Source organism: Tachypleus tridentatus, chromosome 10 (assembly GCF_004210375.1).
Source record: "Tachypleus tridentatus isolate NWPU-2018 chromosome 10, ASM421037v1, whole genome shotgun sequence".
Classification (NCBI taxonomy): domain Eukaryota; kingdom Metazoa; phylum Arthropoda; class Merostomata; order Xiphosura; family Limulidae; genus Tachypleus; species Tachypleus tridentatus.
This window is the reverse complement of record NC_134834.1, coordinates 137,725,476-137,745,644: the sequence shown is the minus strand read 5'-3', so window position 1 is coordinate 137,745,644 and position 20,169 is coordinate 137,725,476. Positions and strand designations below refer to the sequence as shown.

General features: G+C 33.1%; 1 protein-coding gene across 1 annotated transcript in view; it reads left to right on the top strand.

Moving 5' to 3' along the window:
• Positions 1-20,169, top strand: part of LOC143230431 (inositol hexakisphosphate kinase 1-like) — a 93,956-nt gene that overhangs the window by 13,559 nt on the left and 60,228 nt on the right. The window contains 3 exon segments of the mRNA XM_076463974.1: positions 9,326-9,491; positions 18,811-18,879; positions 18,881-18,938. Coding sequence (XP_076320089.1) covers positions 9,432-9,491; positions 18,811-18,879; positions 18,881-18,938 — 187 coding nt within the window. The 5' untranslated portion in view covers positions 9,326-9,431.

Sequence of the window (20,169 nt, the reverse complement as noted above, 5' to 3'; positions counted from 1 at the left end):
AATGTTTCAGTAAGAAAGCATGTTGAATAAGTGAGTGATTGTCAAATAATAAAGACTTTACTATAGGTACAATTAATTAAACTTATTTTGTGAGCTAATATTTCATGATTGTTTAGTTTTTTCATAATAAGTGTTAAAAGCATATGATTATAGATAAGTTATTCATGTCAAGGCTACTGAGATTTCTAGAAGGCTTTAGTAAGAGATATAAATAGCAGTGACAACATTAAAGAGAAGAGTCTAAAGTAAAACAGATGAAAGAAAAGTTAGTAAAAATAAGGTTAACTTCCATAAGAGTGAATAGCCTAATGGTTGATATATTAAAATGAGATTAACAGTTTTATGATGTTTTAAGATAAAAAAAATTTGTGTTGCAAAGTGTTTGTTTAGTGTAGTTGAACCTGTCTGTGTGGACTTTTGACAAAATCCAGACAATTACATACAGTTACGACAGAAAGTGTTCATACCCCTGCGTCCTGAGTGGTTTTTTGCTCATAACTCTAAAGGTATCACGAGTAGGCTAATAGAAGTATTTTATATTATAAATATTATACTAAAACACATTTACATAAATTTTTATGTAAATTAAGAGAAAAATAAACTGTTTATAAACAAATAACCAAAAACAGAAGGAGCAGAACGTGTGAAAAAACTGATATTCCCGTAACAATTCTGTTTGGTGAATAAACTACATTATACCATTCCAGAACTAGACACTTGGTTCATAATTATCGGAATTTAGCCAGCAAAAATTGTACATCCAGCAATTTAGTGCCATCTCCGTCATTATCTGCTTGGTCATCATGGCATACAGGAAATAACTGTCCAGTGATTTAAAAAAAACCGAATTATTGTAAAATACAAGTCTCGTGTGTCTCTTTCCGGTATTGCTATACAACTTAATGTGCTGAAATCTACTGTTCAAAGCATAATTGCCAAGTTTAAGCTTACAGGATCAACTGCTCACCTCCCTTGTTCTGGACGCCCCACCAACATTCCAAAGAGAACCAAGAGGAAGGTTCTCCGAGAAGTTAGTAGGAACTCTCGTTTAACACATAACGACATACAGAAACTGGGGTTGAAGTAAGCACCTCTACAGTTCTGGATTCAAAGCATGCTGTCCACGTAAAACTCCATATTTAAAGCCTGTTTATTTAGAAGTACGATTGAGGTATGCAAGAATGCATGTAGATAAACCCTTTACCTATTGGAGGAGTATTCTTTGGTCAGACGAGACTAAAATTGAGCTTTTCGGCCACAATGATGTTTGCTATATTTTACATAAGAATGGGGGAATGAAATCTTCCAAAGAACACTGTCCCTACAGTTAAACATGGAGGTGGCTCAATCATGCTATGGGGTTCCTTCAGCTCTTCTGGTGTAGGCAGCCTTTACCGCATCAACAGAATCGTGAAAAAAGAATAGTACATTGATATATTATGCACTTATATCAAGAATGATGCTTGGAACTTGCTGCTTGGGTGTCGTTGGATCTTCTAGCATGACAATGACCCTAAGCACACATCGAAATATGTGCAATCCTGGTTGCAGAGGAACCATAGAAGCGTTCTGGAGTCCCCATCGCAGTCACCCGATCTCAACCCAGTTGGAAATGTTGGGCATGAGTTAAAGACCAGGGTTCATCAACATCATTTGAAAAACTTGCAAGAGTTGGAGGCTTTCTGTAAAGAAAAGTGGGGAAAAAAATACCAGTCGAGTACTGTCAAATGATCATGGAGGGCTATGAGGAGGGATTGTGCCAAGTAATTCACGTGAAAGGCTACACAACTGACCATTAAAGTAGACGCACAAACACTTTCTGCCCCTTCTATGTTTGGTTATTTGTTTATAAACAGTTTATTTGTCGTTCAATTTAGATAAAAAATTTATGTAGATGAGTGTTAGTACAATATTTATAATATACTCTACTTTCATTATCCTAATCATGATACATTTTAAGTTATGTAGAAAAAACTACTCACGATGCAGGGACATGAACACTTTCTGTCGTAATTGTAGAAATATGCTTGTATACAAAATGCACACATTTATTGGAAGTATGCCTAAATATGAAAAAGGAGATGAATATAGGATGTTCAGGATATAATTTCAGTAACTCATGAGGCAGTGTAAGTGAGATATGCTCTGATAGTGTTGTGATTGAAAAGAAAAAGAGAGAAGGAAAGGAATAGTTCAGCTTGCAAATGAATTTTGAAGCAATTGGCCTAAGTGGAGTTTAGACAAGAAGAATACAGTATAGTATTTTGAGATACAACTATAAAAAAAGTGTAAAGAGTTTTTGTATATACGGTGAACTTGTTTTGAACGTATTAGTTTAAAAAACGGGTGGAGTGCACACTGTTCGTTTATTGTTAAATTTATTGCCAAATCACAGATTCCAATTGTAAAATAATTTTTAGCCCAACACACCCATTTAACTTACTGTATATACTATAATAAAGTAAGTTTATCTGACAGTAATACACATTTCCTTGAATATATAATTTTTGTATGTTTTAACATGTTGAATGATTTCACTTTTTACACTGTGAATTGTCACCTAAATTAGATTTTCCATAAATAATGAAATTCAATGAAATTATTCTTTTTCTGTCTTGTGAAATACTAAATGATTAATCATAGTTTGAACCTAGTAATTGATTTTATAGATGAAAGCGAGATCTTGTTTACAGAAAGTAGTGAGATCCTATGTAATGACTGTTCATAAGAAGGATTTATTTATTGACTCTTAATAGTTTTGACAGGTTAACCACATCAAAACAGGTCAGTGGTCAAAGGCCATGTCATTGCAATTATTGATTTGTGTTTAAAATTTTATTAGACTATGTTATTAATTTATGTCAATATGTTTGGTATCAAATTGTAGATTATAATTCAAATATTAATACTCTCTCTTAGTTAATTTTTTAATTTAAGAGTAAATATTATAAGAACACATCTAAATATTGACTTTCGTGAGGCTCATGTTATGTTGAATGCAACACTGGTTCAGATTAGATGTTTGTGATGTCAAAATACTAAATCTATAGTTTTATATGAATTATGAACTCAAATTACCAAAACTGGCAAGCTAGAATATAAGATAAGCTCCTATCATTCCTATATACTAAGATTTGCTTAGGTACTGAATGAGACATGATGATCTTGCCATTCTCTTTCTGTGTTTGAAAATGGTCCCTTATATACACTTACGTCAATGCATGTAATGTGAATAACCAATCAAAAGCTCAGAATGTTCATGTAGTTGCTTTTAAGATGTTTTGAAGCCACTTTATACTTTCAGACCTATATTTTATATTTCAAGTATGTAGGTTGTCTCTTTAGTCTGCTTGATATTACATATTTTTTTTGACAATATGACAATTACTAATCTGATAAATTACAGTGGAATTCTAAGGTACCATTATAGTTATTTATTTTTGTTATTTCAAATGTATGTATAAAACCTAAGAAGGAATTTTTTTTTTTATGTCCACATGTGAAACATGAATAGGTTTAGTAACTTACAATAAGCAGCAGATGAGTACAAAGGTCATTATAACTAGAAAATATAGTTGTTTGTTACACTTACTTATTTACTGTTCTGTTTTAAGAAAAATAAAGTTATTTGTAAGTAGTAGTAGTAATATATGAGCATATATAATGTGTGATAATTGAAATATTAATGTATTTTAACAAATACTGGTTCACTAAAGTACAGCTAAAACAAGTCACTTGTTTTTAAAGGCTAAAGGTCAGTTTTATAATATTTTATATGGTAACACATGTGTATGTGTGGTTTGTAATGTTAGCCAAGCACAACTGGAAGGTAAATATAAAAAGAAGAAAAGAAAAAAGGTGTGTGTGTGTATATACCGTGTTTCTCCGATAATAAGACCTACCCATAAAATAAGTCCTAGTGTGATTTTTTGGGGATAGTTTTAATATAAGCCCTACCCTTAAAATAAGCCCTAGTTAAGAGTGGCAGGAAGAGGAAAGAAATAAAAAAAAATTAATTTATTAATTAGTTTAATAGTTAGTTAATTTGTTTAAGTATTAATCAGTTAGTTTAATAGTTTAATAATAGTTTATTTTAAATGGTTAGTTTAATAGTTTTACTTTGTAACTTCATTTTTTTAATATATCTAAATAAGACATCCCCCAAAAATAAGCCCTAGTGTCATATTTTGGAGTGAAAATTAATATAAGCCCTGTCTTATTTTCGGAAAACATGGTATCTATCTATATATGTATGTATGTAATTTTATGAGATTTAAGTTATTTAGACTAAACATTTTTATTTTTGTGTTAACTTGTAGTCATTCTACAATGAAAAAAGCACAATTTATATTTATTTCCTAATTTCCTGTGGTGTTTATGATACTGGTCAAATGTTCAGAACCCACAGGGTTAAGGTAGAGAGCAAATAAATTCTAACTTAAACAAATGTTTGAAATGTATTAAGGGAGGTTTCAGAGATAAATAATTTTTCATCATTTTGGGAAAAAAAACAAAGTTTCATAATAACATAAACCCCTTCCTGCTCTGACTAGTAATGAAAGAGACTTAACAAACAGTGAGTAAAAATACTTCATTAAGAAACCATGTTTTCTTTTTACAAAAAAAACTTAATTTTTACTAAAAGTCTACCAAATTTTGTGAGGGTGCATATACTGCATTAAATGTTATAGCATAAATATTTGTGTATATTACACAAAGCCTGTTGCAAAAGGATTAACTGGTTGTAGTGTGCTTTTTTTTTCTAACTATATGGATATGGTAGGAAAAAGCACATTAAAATTTCATTAAAATTTTATTATCAATCTGTGTCAATAAATGTAATATCAATATATAGTTAATAAATCATTTTAATAATTTTTTTTAAGTTTTAGTTTCTTAACTTCTAAAAGAAATTTTAAGTAAATTCTCAAATTTTACTTTTTGTAACAAGCAGCACTAGATTATCTTAAGATACACATTTGAATCATCACTTCACTACTATGTATGCTTCTTAGTTTTAATGTATAGTATAGACTTATACATTTTGTTAAGGTATAATTTGATTTGTTAATTTACAAACTTGTTTTACTTGTATATAAACAAATAAGCCTAATCCATATGCCATGATCTGTTCTTACATACTGTATTTTATTAAATATCAATAATTCTTTGTTATTTGCTATTACAATATTTATAACCTAAAGAAATAGGTTTTAATTTGATTTATGAATAATCCTAGGTTATTCTCATGATAACTTTCAATTATTCAGAATACAAATTCAAAGCTGTTATTGCAGAGTTCAACTTTACCAGCTAAAGGAAATATTTTAATGTACTTGTAGTTTTGTTGAAAAGCCACTTAAGTTGTAATCACTAAGACATATGCTTGTTAATTTAAATATTTGAAATAAATATCCAGTAAAGTACTAACAACAACCCTGGCAAAAGTAATTGTCAACATTTTGAGTCTTCATTTGCACCAAATTTTATTTCTATATGTATTTATTGTTATAAACAACTAAATCAGTGGTTCTTAACCTGGGTTCAATCTAACCCAAAGGGTTCAATGAGTCAGTCTCAGGGGTTCGGCATAAGTCAAGACACACATTGTGCGTGTGTGTCAGTTCCATTCACCCCACTCGTATGATTTGTGATATCATGCTTCACTTGGCCATCATTGGCTGCGGCTGATCACGTCACATCAGTTGGCTTTAATGTCTGTGTTGTAGGGAAGTTTGTGTGCTTAGCAGTCAACTTATGACTGTAGTAATCGTGCATCATTTGTGATTTTTTTTTCCTAATCTTTCAATCCCTTCATACTAACTATGCCAAGCAAAAATAGAAAGTGGTCGGACGAATACGTACGATATGGATTCACGTGTATAACAGAACGTGATTGGAGTCAGCGTCCTCAATGCATGATTTGCAATGCTAAGTTGAGCAATTCTAGTCTAGCACCAGCAAAACTGAGAGAACACTCCCTAAAGCTGCATGGAAATGGGAAATACAAGAACACAATGCTTGCTGAATTCAAGGTAAAGAGAGCCAGGTTCGATGAAAAGGCTACTTTGCCTGTTCTCGGCTTTGTACCCATCGACAAACCGATCCTCACAGCATCGTATGAAGTTGCATACTTGATCACAAAGCAGGGCAAATCACACACCATTGGTGAATCACTCGTAAAACCAGCTGCATTGAAGATGGTGAATATGGTACTGGGAAAAGCTACTGAAAATAAGTTATCCCAAATTCCTCTTTGAAATGACACCATCAGCAGCAGAATAGATGATATGAATGATGACATCTTGGCTCAAGTAGTTGCAGATCTGATTTCAAGCCCAGCAAAGTTCAGCCTTCAACTCCATGAGATCACCAACGTTTCCAATCTAAGCCAGCTTGTTGTATTCATGCGCTATGTGAAGAAAGATGAGATAAAAGATTTTATTATTTTGTAAGTCTCTTACAACAATAACTAAGGCAGCCGACGTGAAGAAACCTGTGAATGTCTTCTTGAAAGACGACGATTTTTCATGGGATATGGATTTTACAGTTTGTTCGGACACAGCTCCAGTCATGCTGGGACAAAACTCTGGTTTTGGTGTGCTGGTGAAAGCCGATGCACCACACATCATTGTAATGCACTGTGTTTTGCATAGGTATACATTGGCAACAAAATCCTTGCCTTCAAAACTGGCAGAAGTATTCAAAATTGTAGTGGAATGTGTGAACTTTGTGTGAAATAGTACCCTGAAGCACTGCATCTTCAAAAAGCTGTGTAATGACATGGGCTCTGAATTCGAGGTACTTCTGTACCATTCTAATGTTCAGTGGTTATCCTGGGGAAAGGTGCTGAATCATATTTTTGCCATGCGTGTGGAATTAGCCTTGTTTTTGTGAGAGCACCAATATTGTCATTCAGATTGCTTTGAAAAACCTGAGTTCATTCTCATTTTAGCATACATGGCTGATATCTTCAATGCTCTCAATCATCTCAATCAACAGATGTAGGGCAGTGGAGTCAACATAATCAAAGCGGAAGAAAACCTGAAGGCTTTTCAAAAAAAGCTACCGTTATGGAAATGACGAACAGAGAATGATAACTTTGCAAAATTTCCCTTGCTGGATGACTGTGTAAGATTGAAGATGTCTGAAATCGGAGACGTTTCTGTACTCGGGGAACTTAGATGAGCTCGCAAAGTCTCTCGACGGATACTTCCCCACTAAAGAGTCATATCCAGTATGGGTGAGACAGCTGTTTACGTTTAGTGTTGTGACAACAGATGTCAATGATGAATACCTCAACGAAATCATTAAACTTCAGCAGAGCCAGGTTCAACAGCAACTTTTCAGAAGAACAATGCTCTCAATGTTTTGGGGTCACCAAATTGTAGTGTACCCTCTTATTGCTAAGAAAGCCCTTGAGATACTCATACCGTTTGTTACAACGCATCTTTGTGAGCAATCCTTTTCGAGGATGATAAACATAAAAATGAAGAAAAGGAACAGACTTTGTTGCTAAAATGACATGAGAGTGGCACTTGCCAAGGTGAAGCCGTGCATTTCTGAACTTGTTTCTGAAAGGCAACAGCAAAAGTCACATTGATTTGCAGTAAATATTCATTGAGTTATGTTTTTGTTTTTGTGTGAAATTCATGTTTTGTTCTTTAAACACAGTGATATTGTGTGCAACTGATGCATGGTTCATTTTGTGCACTAGTAAAATATCTACTTATGTTTTGAATTTGAAAAAATCATATTTTATTTTTCTAATTACGAAGGGTTCAGTGAATGCAAGTATGAAACTTCTGGGGTTCAGTACCTCCAACAAGGTTAAGAACCACTGAATTAAAGTGTAAAATTTAGGAATTTGTTAGATAAGAAAACAAAAATTATTCTGTAAAGTATACATGGTAGAAGCTATGTGTTTACTAAGTGATTTTTTTACTTTATGTAGATTTAGTAATTACATATGGTTTAGAGAGCAAGAAAACAATGAAATTGAATAAAAGCAGATGTAAACTGTCAGGAGCCTTATGCTGTTCAGGATATATAATTGTAATTTTCTCTTACAATCTATTGTCATTCTACTTTTTTTTTTTATATGTTGGTTACAAGGTCAGTTAAATGCACCAAACTTGTACAGTGTTAGAGTAGAGAAAGTAATATGAAGATGTATGAAAACAAAATGTCATTCATTAAGGAGGTTCCTGAGATTATACAAATAAAATTTGAAAACTGAGGTGAAAAATGTATTTTTAATTCTAAGATGAAAATCACCTTGCACTAAAACTAGTCAGATTCTGATTCTGTACATTCATTGACAAAATTTTAGTAAAAAATACTTTATTAAAAATTTGATTTGTTTTTTTCTCCAGATAAACTTGTTTGTAAAATTGTTTGAAGATACACTTAATTTTTAACTTATAGTATATAGTTTCTTGGTTACATATTGATTGCATGGTTGGTCAAAATGACCAGTTGTATGTAGAGAACGTTAAGAAACAATGAGATCATCTTTTTCATTTACTTTATTGTGTTTAGAGTGGAATTCAGAATTATTTTCCTAAGCTGTTTTATGAATTTGGCATCAGTTATGATAATAATTCACCATGTTATGCTGCAAATAGCAAATATTTAAAATTTGAAACAAATGACATGTAATTTTCACATTTCATAGGTATTAAAATATAGAAGATTTGGTTATAAATATTCAATAACAGCAGTGGGAACTTGTAATAAAATGATTACTTGTATAGGTACATTCTATAATTTTTTAGTTTAGCATGCTTTTTTTGTTTTTTTAATAATACTGCATAGATTATGGATAAAGTAGATCTAACTAACAGAAATGTTACTTTCTTGTGTTTTATCTTAAAATCCATTCTTAAATAGTTAAGTAGGGTAATTAGATCACACTGCAGAAAAATGAAAAATGTTAAGCTAACAAGAATGAAATCTTACTTGTAAGTAGGAATCTGTAGGGTGCATGATTTATTGAAATAACAAGAGTTAAAAATATTGTGAAGGCTTATGTGAGAATCTGCTACACAAAATAAATGTATTGAGATTTTGTGTTGACTGTTTAGATGATGTTAAGAAGTAAAGTATGAATCACAGTTTAGTTTGCTTTCTTTAGCAGGTAGTTTATCAGTGTTGTTCATTTAACTGTGTGAATTAAGTCATTCATGTTTAGTTTAATTATGAGAATATTTTATGCAAACACTAAAAGTAAGCTAAAAATTGTTGATTCATCTTAATTACAGGGGAATTTTGTATAAAAACTAAATGTAGGAATCTATTAGTTGTGCCTCTTTTTGTCTTGCAGGTAGCCTGTATGATGAGTGACTCACCTCTTTCTTTTAATATGGTTATCCACTTAAAATTCTGAATGCTCGCAAAGAAAAAGAATCGGGGAGCCAGATCTTGGGCTAATGGCAGCAGAGTCTGGAGGAACATGCCAACCAGTACAGTTAGAACCATTTATTCATCAGGTTGGCTTTTATCAGTTAAACTCAAAGATTAAATATTTTGTGAATTAAAAAAAAAAAAAAATTTTGTTAACCAATCTTTTGTATAAATTAATGGTAGGGGTAAAAGTATATCTGTGTGCTGTTTTTTTTGTTGTTGGTGGTGGTTTGTGAAAGTAAGACTTTTTATACTGTTTTCAAAATGTTTATTCTTTTCAAACTTAAATTTTATTATATGTAAAAAAATGGCAAAATTAGAAATATTATTAGATATGCCTTATTTATATATAGGTAATTTTGTTGTTTTTACTACTATGTAAATGTGTGTACAGGGATATAGCCATTACTTTTTTGTTAAGTTGATGACAGCCTTTTGGAATTTGTTTTAGTCAGAACATCTGATTTAATTAGTCTTAATCTAGTTGACTAAAATGGTTAAACATTTTTTCTAATCTCAATCTGTGTATAATGTCTTCATAACAATCATAATTAAGTCAGTTAAAAAGGTTAAATGTTTTACTTGATAAAATAGTGAAATAGTTTAGTTCTGTCTTAATTTTGTGTGTGTTATTTTTAGGTAGAGCCTTCAGATTGGTGGTGTTCCATACAAACAGTCATATAATTAATCAAGTCATGAAACAAAATTTACTGCAGTAAAACTTTTCTCATATTTTTGCAGGTTGTGTAATAGTGTTAGTAATAGCTTGCTATATGTATGTTATGTCTTGTACAGTTTCTATTTCTAGTTATTTTGACCTATCAAATCGTGATAATACAACCTTACCAGTAATAAGGTAATAAAGAAGTAAAAATAATGTATTTGTGTTTAGAGAATTACGGTGCATATTAATTTGTAACAATACAATAGGATGTGTAAGGAATTTTAACATAAACCTAAATATCTTCTCCAAAGTCTCGAGGTCAGTTAACCTGCTCAGGCTATATTTCGGGTTATTGGGAATTTCAATCTTGACTATCAGCCGAATTCCCAGTATAGCGGGAATAAAAAAAGCCAACATTTAAACGAGATCAAACTAAAAATAAATCAGCCAATCAAAATAAAGGTAGGTTGTGAGTGCAGTATTAATATTATTTTGCAAATGGCAGCCTTCTGTTAGCACCAATTTCATTGTTTTTGTGAAGATATTTGCTAGTTTTTTACCATGAAGCATAGCTCTCTGAAATCGAGCACCTTGAGTGAGAAAAGATAAAGGCCTAGGATGTATACAATTGCTGAGGTATTGCAAAAATTAGATGAATCAGATAAAGATGAACAGGAATTCAGTTAAACGTATCCTGAGGATGATTTGGAATCAATTGAAGACGAAGAATCTGAAAGTGACGATGATATGCCTCAAGCCAGGGGGCATGGTCCTCAATCAGCTGATGGTAGGGATGATGCAGATTTTCCAGATGCAGGTTGGAGTAATATTTTTTCTGAACCAGAGATTGATTTACAGTTTGATGGTAACAATGCAGGCATGTCTGAAAATTGTGTGTTGTGTGCAGTGAAAAACATTTCAGGTATAAAAGAAACCACCCTGGATTACCATACAAGAACATTTCTTTCAAACTGGTCAAGAACTCAGTTTGGTGCTTCCTCTGCAAGAAATATCTTTGCATAAAATGCAGGTCAACATGCTGGGAGATTGGCACACCAAGTTTCAGTATTAGTACTAGATTAAAGGTAAACCTGTTACAGATAATATCCTAAAATTTTATGTTTTTGTGTAGTAGTTTTCAGGTAATTGCTGCTTCTTTGACACTTGTTTTTATGCATCTTTTCTGTGGAGCTCAGGCCAAGGGGACAATTTGGCTTCCTTGGGTTGGGGCTATTAGGGTTAAATAAATAAGTTGAAACAAATACATGTAAATAACAATAGTTAAAAAAAAACTATTTTTTGCTTACAAATTCAGAGAATTTCGTATTTTAATCATTAGATATCAGAACCTAAAGAGAAAACAGCTTTAGGCAGTAATTAAAGTGTACTAAAGCTAATTATAGGACTTGGCTTCAGGGATGGGATAAATATTTCAACATTTGGGAATTCCAGTGACTATGAACAGATAATGAAGCTTTCCTACACAATGTTTTAGAACTTCTTGCTACTCAGAGGGTGATGTCCCAAGGTCTAGAATTATTAAAGGGAAAAAGTTATCATGCTTCGATAATTCCAGGATGCCTTACCTTTTACATCAAGAAGGCGCTCAGTCCAGGTCTCTTTGTTGTTGAATGCTGGAGCTTCTTTACTGGGTCCACTCCCATCATATCAACATATTAACTTGCCATGTGCTGGGGGTGATGAATTTTGTGGCTGATAAATTGTCTTGACTCAACAACATTCTTCAGATAGAATGGGTATTGCATCACAAGGTTTTCTGTTGGATTTGCTGTTGATTTGGGATATTGATGATTGAGGTGTTTGGAACCCATTGGAACACTCAACTATGGGCATTTTGGTCTTTGGTACTTTACCTTTGAGCATGGTTAATAGATGGATTCAGTCAGTATTGAGCATGATTACACTGCTATACATTTTCACCAGTTCCTTTGTTATCTAGCAGTGCTTGTTATGATTCATTTAATTCCCTTTCATGTTCTGTTGATAGCACTAAATTGGGTGGCATAACCCTGGTTTTCACTTCTGTGGTACCTTCAGGTGTGCCTATCTCTTCTGCTTTCTCTTTGGCCATCTCTGTTGCAACAGCCACAATCTGACACTGAAACTCAAACTTCATGTACTGAGGTTATGCAGTCCTTCCCACAGCATTGCAGTTTAACTTCTAAGGTTGCCATGTATCTGTCTCAGTCTTTGCATAATTTCATGATGGAAATTTTTCTTTGGAAATAACACATATTCACAATGGTATGTTGCAAGGTAAAACCCACTTTATTCAGACGTGCCAACCACAATGAAAAATATTCAATTCCCAGTTTTCACTGTCCTCCTAAAGTCATTTAGGGTCTTTTGTCCAAAATGACCATTTAAGTTAACTAATTGGGATAGTGAGGCAATATCACATGCTCTTTCTCAACACTGCACTGTGTGAGCCCTTAGTTTCATGTGCCATGTATTACCTTTCATTAAAAGTTAATTTTTGTTCTACTGGCATGAAGAGCTTGCTGGTCAGAGTTGTTTGAACTGTATATGCACAGGATGCTTTATCATTCTACTGACATTTTCATGTACCCAGACAGGTCCTTATTTATATTACTCAAGATACTGGCAGCCAGGAAAGGGGATAAATACTATTCAACAATTAATCTTACTGCTATTTCCCACATCTGTGACTGATTAATTCCTTATTGTTATGTTTAGTTATGTTCTTGTGAAGTGTTAAGTTGCATTTGGAGGTGTTAGACAACAACTTTTTATTCAATAGGCTCCTTCAGTTCCTGGGGATTTATCCCTGGTTACTTGTCAAGGTGGGTGTGAAAACTGATCCATATCACTTATCCTATTAGAGGTAAGGAAAATAATTTGTCAAAAGGTGTCCTAAAGTAATTGAGCCTTTTTGTATGGATTTTGAAAAGAGAATTATTTGAAACTTACAATACAACTGTGGTAACTCGCAGGATAATGTAAGTGAATTATTTACTGATACTTTTGTGATAAGAGAGAGAATAATAGTTTGACTTGTCAATTGGATTCTAAAGTCATTGAGTTATCATGAGTGTGCTTTTTACAATAAAAGATAATTGTTTATAGTTTAAGATACAACTGTAATATCCATATGTAAAGAATTTTTTACACCTTTGACTTGTTTTGAATTTATTTTAAAATAAGTGGAGTGTATCCAATCTGTTTACTGTGAATTTCTTGCAAACAAGTCAGACATTTACTGTAGAAAGAAATTGATAGTTCAGTTATATTTAAAACTTTGACATTTAGTGATCTACCTAAGATTATGCAGTGGTGAACAGCAGTGAAAAAAGATGTGAATGACCCACACACACACACACACACACACAAAACAACAACAATGGTGAAAGTAGTGTGTAAATGACAGTTACACTGTTACCATGTCAGAGTATGATAAATGGGTAGAAAGAAGTGAACATCTTGATTTAACAAAACAGTGAATTATGAGAGTTTGTTAAAAACAACAAGAGAGAGAGAGAAGAAAGAAAGACTTAAGATGAAAAACTAGAAATAGAGAAAATAAGTGCACAACTTGAGAAAGAAGAAAAGGAGGGACTGCAAATAGAAAGTATAAGAATGCAAATTGAGATTAAGCTCATTTTACAGATAAAAGGACACTAAAATGACAATGGTGTGAGGGCCACTCAACCCAAGCTGCTTAGACGTAATGAACAGAAAGATTACATGGATGCTTTCCTAGATAGATGTGAATGATTTACACAAAATCAGAATGGCAACAGAGGTGACTGGGTAGTCTGTCTCGGTTCATTTCTCACAGGAAAAGGTCTATGTGTATATGCAGGCATCGGAAGATGTCATGGATTATATTAAATTAAAAGTGGCTTTTCTAAAATCATATGAATGTATAGAAGAAGGGTTTTCATCAGAAGTTTAGAGAAGTCAAACCTGACACTGGAGAAACTGTATTTCAGTTTGTGCAGGTTTTTAAGGAGATATAGTTTACAAGCTGGATTGACAATGCTAAGTATGAAAATAATTTTGATGGACTGGCAGATCTACTACTATGTGAATAGTTCATGACCGTGTGCTTAACTGGCATATAACTGTTCCTAAAGAAGAGAGCACCAAAATATGTAGACTAGATGGTCAAGCTTGCACAGCAGTATATAAAAGCCGCTGGAGGGGAGTATAACTGACAAATCCAAGAATATCCAGTTAAGTTGAAACCAATGGGTTGACCAGAAGTCTGTGAAAGGTGACAGGAGGATAACAAACAGATGGGAGAAGAGATACCAGTCTAGTATATGATGACCAAATTATAAAGTACATCTGTGTGTGCTAATTGATGGGACAGTGAGAAGTTTTTCATATAAAAAATAAAGGATAACCATATTAAGTGGGTAACCTGGGGACTATGGGTATAAAAATGCCCATCTGTAACATGGTGATTGGAAATATACCAGGTAGTAGATATTTGGAGGAATCAGACATAAGAAGACTGATAAAGCATCTGCAGGCTGCACTAGAGCTCAAAAGAAGAGCAAACAAAACATCAAGCTCCTACAAGTGGCAAAAAGTAACATCCTGAATATACAGGAACTGAAGGTAGCGCAGAAGGAAGACCCTTCACTGCAGAAATTTTAGAACAATGCCCTAGAGAGTGTTGAGCTCAAGACAAAATTGAAAGGTACTGAGAGAATAGATGATCAGAAGAGAGTGCTGCACCATATATATCAAAGCTTTTATACTGGGGAAGTTAAACAGATTGTAGTACCATCAGAATATTATTGCATTAAAGTGAGGAATTTGGCTAATGAATTGATTGTGGGAAGACACCTAGGAGCAAAGAAGATGACAGACTGAATCACCAGCAAATTTCATTGGCTTAAAGTCATTGGAGATGTGAGCAGATTCTGCAAGTCATGACTTCTGCTAAAGAACAATATCCTTTAAGAGGAGATACCTTTCATAGAAGAGCCATGCATAAGAGTAGCTGTGGACGTGATTGGAACAATAGTGCCTGTCTCTAACAAGGGCAGCTGGTATGTGCTGATAGTTGCCCACTCTGAAATCTTATCCAAAAGCCAGTGCACTTTTAAAGATAGAGTTGGAGAGAGTAGCAGAAGCCATCCTTGAAGTGTTTTGCAAAGTAAGCTTTTTGAAAGAAGTCTTGAGTGACAGATGGACCTAGTTTACTTGCAAACTAATGCAGGAGGTTTTACCTCATTATTTGCATGATCTGATAGTGTCTTCCTCTGAGTGTTTTCAACTACCCCCTGTAGCATTTTTAACCACATCTATTAGATTAAAGTATATATATTTATGACCTATTATTGTTTCTCCTTTTTTGTCCAGGTTCCATCACCTTATTTTTTTTGTAGAGGATCCTACTCTATTGCAACTGTTGCCCAAGCAAGTGTGCTTTTTTCAAACCAATTCCACCGTAGTGATTCTTTAGTAAAATATACTTTGTGTTTCAACAGGCTTTGAAGAGGGGAGGAATTTCATAAGACCATCTAGAGACAGACTGATTGGTATTATTGTACTATGCTAGACCTTTACTCATAGACTTTCATGAGTAAAGTGCATATCATTGAATTGAATAAACTGCAGTTGGCTTGCTTTTAAAAATTCAGGGAATTTGATTCGACTATTGCTCTGTTTCTGTATACTTGTTTCTCGGGGTTTTCTGCTTCCCCCATATTCTACTAGTGGAGTTAGGGAGTCTTTACCACACACACTTTCCAGTCCTTAGGCAGTGTACAGAAGTTACTCCTCTAGAGTGTTAGAGCAAAATTCCTTCACTCTTGGAGAAGTTGGTAAAGTTGGGTGCCCTTCTTCCTGGACCCTGGATGTTTTTTTCTCAGATATTGAGAGGAGAAGTACAAACTCAAGTGGGAACTTGCTCATAATACTACTTCAAATTTAATGCTACGCTGTTTGGTTGGGTTGAACATGGCCCTTTTTTTGTTCAATATTGGTTCAGTACACCAATCATGAAAGTAGGTTCATTGTCTCCTCATAATTTTGAATGCAGAATGCTCCCATCCTGGATCCTCAGTTGAGCACAGTTTATTCCATGTCCTCCTCATAATTCTGGGGATAAATGGAATTTACCTCACCCAAATGGTGAGAATGAATGTTAATTATTCCACACTGTATGAGTTCTGTTTCCTCAGGTTGAGTATGGCATACTGGATTCTGTCATTTTGTCTTTTGAGGTGTTACCTTTTGAACTTCTTCAAGTTAAAGACAAGATTTCTCCACTTCATTGTTGCTTACCATCTCCTTATGATTCCAGTGGTTGGGAACACATCACTATATAGCTACAGGTTGGGATCTACTCACAAGTGTGTGTACTGCAGTCCAAATTCTCTAGCCACCATCATGGGATTTAGAGATCATGGCCTTATAATTCCCACTCATGTGCAGGGAAACCTTGGCTATCTGGTTGGGGGCTGGCCAGTACCCACTCCCCACTTGTATCATCCTGTGAACACCAGATAGTTATGTAAAATAAGAGTTTTTGGTAAAGCAAGTAAGATTGTTTTCAGATAGTTGTCATGTTGGACTAGAAATGTTTAAGCTTTGGGAAATTCTTATAGAACAAAAGTACCTTGCACAGTGAGATTAATGCATTTGAAAAAAAAAACTACAGCATTGATTGAATTAGCACTGAATGGGGAATAGTTTCAATTGGAAAAATAATGATACATGGGTATCATAAGGAATTTTTTCATGGTAGAAATAACTATGAGTTAGATTAGTTAGAGAAAAAAATAAGCACAAATAGTTATGAGGTAAACTAAAAACAAAATTAATTGATAAACTTTATTTTGAAAAATTAAAACAAAGGAAATTTTATTTTTAAAACATGAAAACTAAAAAATTTACTAATTAAAGAAAAATTATGTAATCTAAGTTGCACCATTTTTCTTTTCTTTTTTCTTTGTGTAGTCCTTGGTAACATCGAATGGCATTTTCTAACACTCATTGGGCATTAATCCTGAGTTCTATGTCTGGATCGTGATTTATAATTAAGTCTGAAGCAGTTTCCACTGTCCTAAACATTTTTTCAAGTTCCTGTAAGGGAAATTCTTTTTACTGCTCTCACTAGCACCTTCATTACACTCTGGACTTTCTTTTTAATGATGTCTTTGGAAACATCCCTAATTTCAGACCCAAATCTGCAGGAATTGCTTGTGTAATGAGGTGTAATGTTACTCTCGGTAACTTCGAGCCACTTTTCACTGATGTTTTTATGGCATTTCTGATGTTGTAATTTTTCCAGAATTCAGTCAAAGATAGTGCAGTTTCTCTAGTTGTAGCCTTTATTGCTTGAGAAAAGTTTTGCCTCAAATAATAAGCTTTAAATATTGCAATGACACCTTGATCCATAAGTTGCAGTAGAGATGTTGTATTGGGTGGAAGAAAATTTAATTTTGACATTTTCATTAAATTCGCAGTGCATTATCTAATAACAACAAAGCTTTAAAGTCTAAATTGTTTTCTTTGCAGTAACGTTCAACTGCAGGAAGAAAATAACTTGTGTTTGTGACCTATGCTTTTTTATTTGATTGTCAAACAACCGAGTCTAAGGGGGGGTTTCTGCAAGGTACACAAGCATGGGTTTTAGTTTAAAATTGTCAGATGCATTTCCACTTAACAAAAAAGTCAAACAATCTTTTGATGCTTTGTAATCTGGCTGAGTTTTTTCATTATCTGATAGAAAAGTTATAGAAGGCATTTTTTCAAAAAATAAACCTGTTTCATCAACATTAAAAATTTGGTTATCTTTGTATCCACCTTTTTCAATTTCTGTAAATTTATTAGGAAATTTTTCAGCAGCATCTTTGTTTTAACTTGCAATTTTGTCTGATGCAAACATATAATGATTCCTGAGAGTTTATTTGAAATGAAAGAACCAACCACGACTTGCAAAAAATGTTTTATTAGTTGTCCGTTCTCCATTGTTTTCTTTAAGGGTATTGAAAAGGCTCATAGCTTTTTTTGAATTTCCATCTAACTTGAAGGAATTCACTTCTGATTGCAATCTTCTGTCCACATTGATAGCAGATGTTCCATATTCACCGTTACAGAGCTCCTTTTCTTTATTATTGTTTTTGAGGCAAAAGAGTTGATAGCCATTCCATACTCTGTACTGATTCTTTTCTTTTACAATTTTTCTTGCAGATGATTCTTTTTTGTCTCGTGAGGTTTTGTCAATTGAAGCACCTTTTTCATTGCATTGATCATTTCAAGTTTCTGTTCTTGTGTCAGCCATTTACGTTCCTTTTGGCTCAATATCATCACACTTTATTTTTCTACTCATAATAAAGGGATCTCTGTAAAAAAGATCACAAAAAGGATACACTCATGCTTAAGAAGTAAAAGGTGAACTAAAACTGCCACTGGAAGCAAGTGATGTTCAGATTTATACCATATTCTACTAGTGGAGTTAGGGAGTCTTTACCACACCCACTTTCTCTTTCTGTTAGTTATTAGGACTTATATTTATATAAATATAGCTGCATGATAGTGAATCATTCAGTACTAATAGAATCAGCAGTTGCAAATTATAAACCACACTGTAATGAATCCCGTACTGATTGAAGCAGCAAAGTGTGAGGTATTGCTCTAAATTTATATGTTTGTGGATGGTAAATGTACATACTACACACTATGTTTTACATTATTAGTGTCAAAGTTTAACACCTTTCTAACTTTCTATATTTCAGGTTGGTGGCAGCTCATCAATGCTTCGGCTTGATGATTATACTTTATGTAAGCCACTGATTCCAAGGGAATTGGACTTTTTATGAGAGTTTACCAGAAAAGTTAAAAAAATTCACCCCAGAATATAAAGGTAAGGGACAGGTATTAGTCTTTGTGTATAATGTGAATATTTACAATGTGTTATTTTCTTGTGTAACAGTAAAAGATTTGAAAAACATAATTTCAGAGTAAATAACATCCCTACTTCTGTTATGTTTGTGTAAGGTGTATACGTAGCAGTTTAAATTTTACTCGTACTTTTAACCACTTAAATTTCAAGTCTAATACTTTGTTGTGACATATTATTGAGGAGTAATGAGTTGTTTAACTTTGAAACCTAAGCTGTTTTGTGGTTAATTTATATATCAAATCTGTAAATTTGTGGAATGTTCTTACTTAATGTTATTTATTTGCTGGAAAATTTACTTAAAATATTTACAGTGTAGGTTTGTGATTGAGAGTAGTTATATATAGTTTTGAATTTGATGTCTTAGCTGTTTGTTGTGGTATAGGAAAGAGCAGTCTATCACTGGATTTTTTAATTATTTTTTTATATTCCTTTTGTAATTATGTTTTAACTTACCACAGGTTTTTCATTTGAGTGTCAAGTAACTTGATAGTAGCAAGCAAATATTCTTAAAGGTTTGGTCAGTTATGAAAAGGTATTAATATTTTCTTCAAAGCTAATAACTTGTAGGTTTATGAGCAGCAACAAAGAGTTTGGTTAGGAGGAGAAAAAAATTACCTCATTTTACAGACAGGAAACACAAAAATGACTATCCATAGGATATCCTATTGAAAATTTCTGACCTAATTATAAACTAGCTAGAAAACTAAACAAACAAAATGATAAATATTATGCTTTATTCAACAAAATAATACTGTCCATTATCATAACAAACCTAACTTGTTAAATGTCAACAAAAACACTCCTGGTGATAGATGAACAAGCAAACAAAAAAAGCAAGTCTATTATAGGAATTACGAGAAGTTGTTAATTAGCAGTTTCAGGTAATTTCAAGGTGATGCCAGATTATGGTTCTGTTAGTTGTAGAAATTTATTAGAAATAAACAATTCAAATATAATACTATGCAAAAGCAGTAGGATAGATCCAAAAATTAATTTCAGGGTAATTTCAGAGAATAATATCAAAATTTTATTAATCTTTATACTTAGTACAACAGAAACTCAGTGGAAGTACTTGAGTGCAAACAGTTGATATTTTGTGTCCTCCTTTAGCTTTAATAACTGCAAACAGTCTTTAAAGCATTGTTGCATCATATTTAAAGTGTCCTTTGCTGTTTTACTACAGATGTTTCTA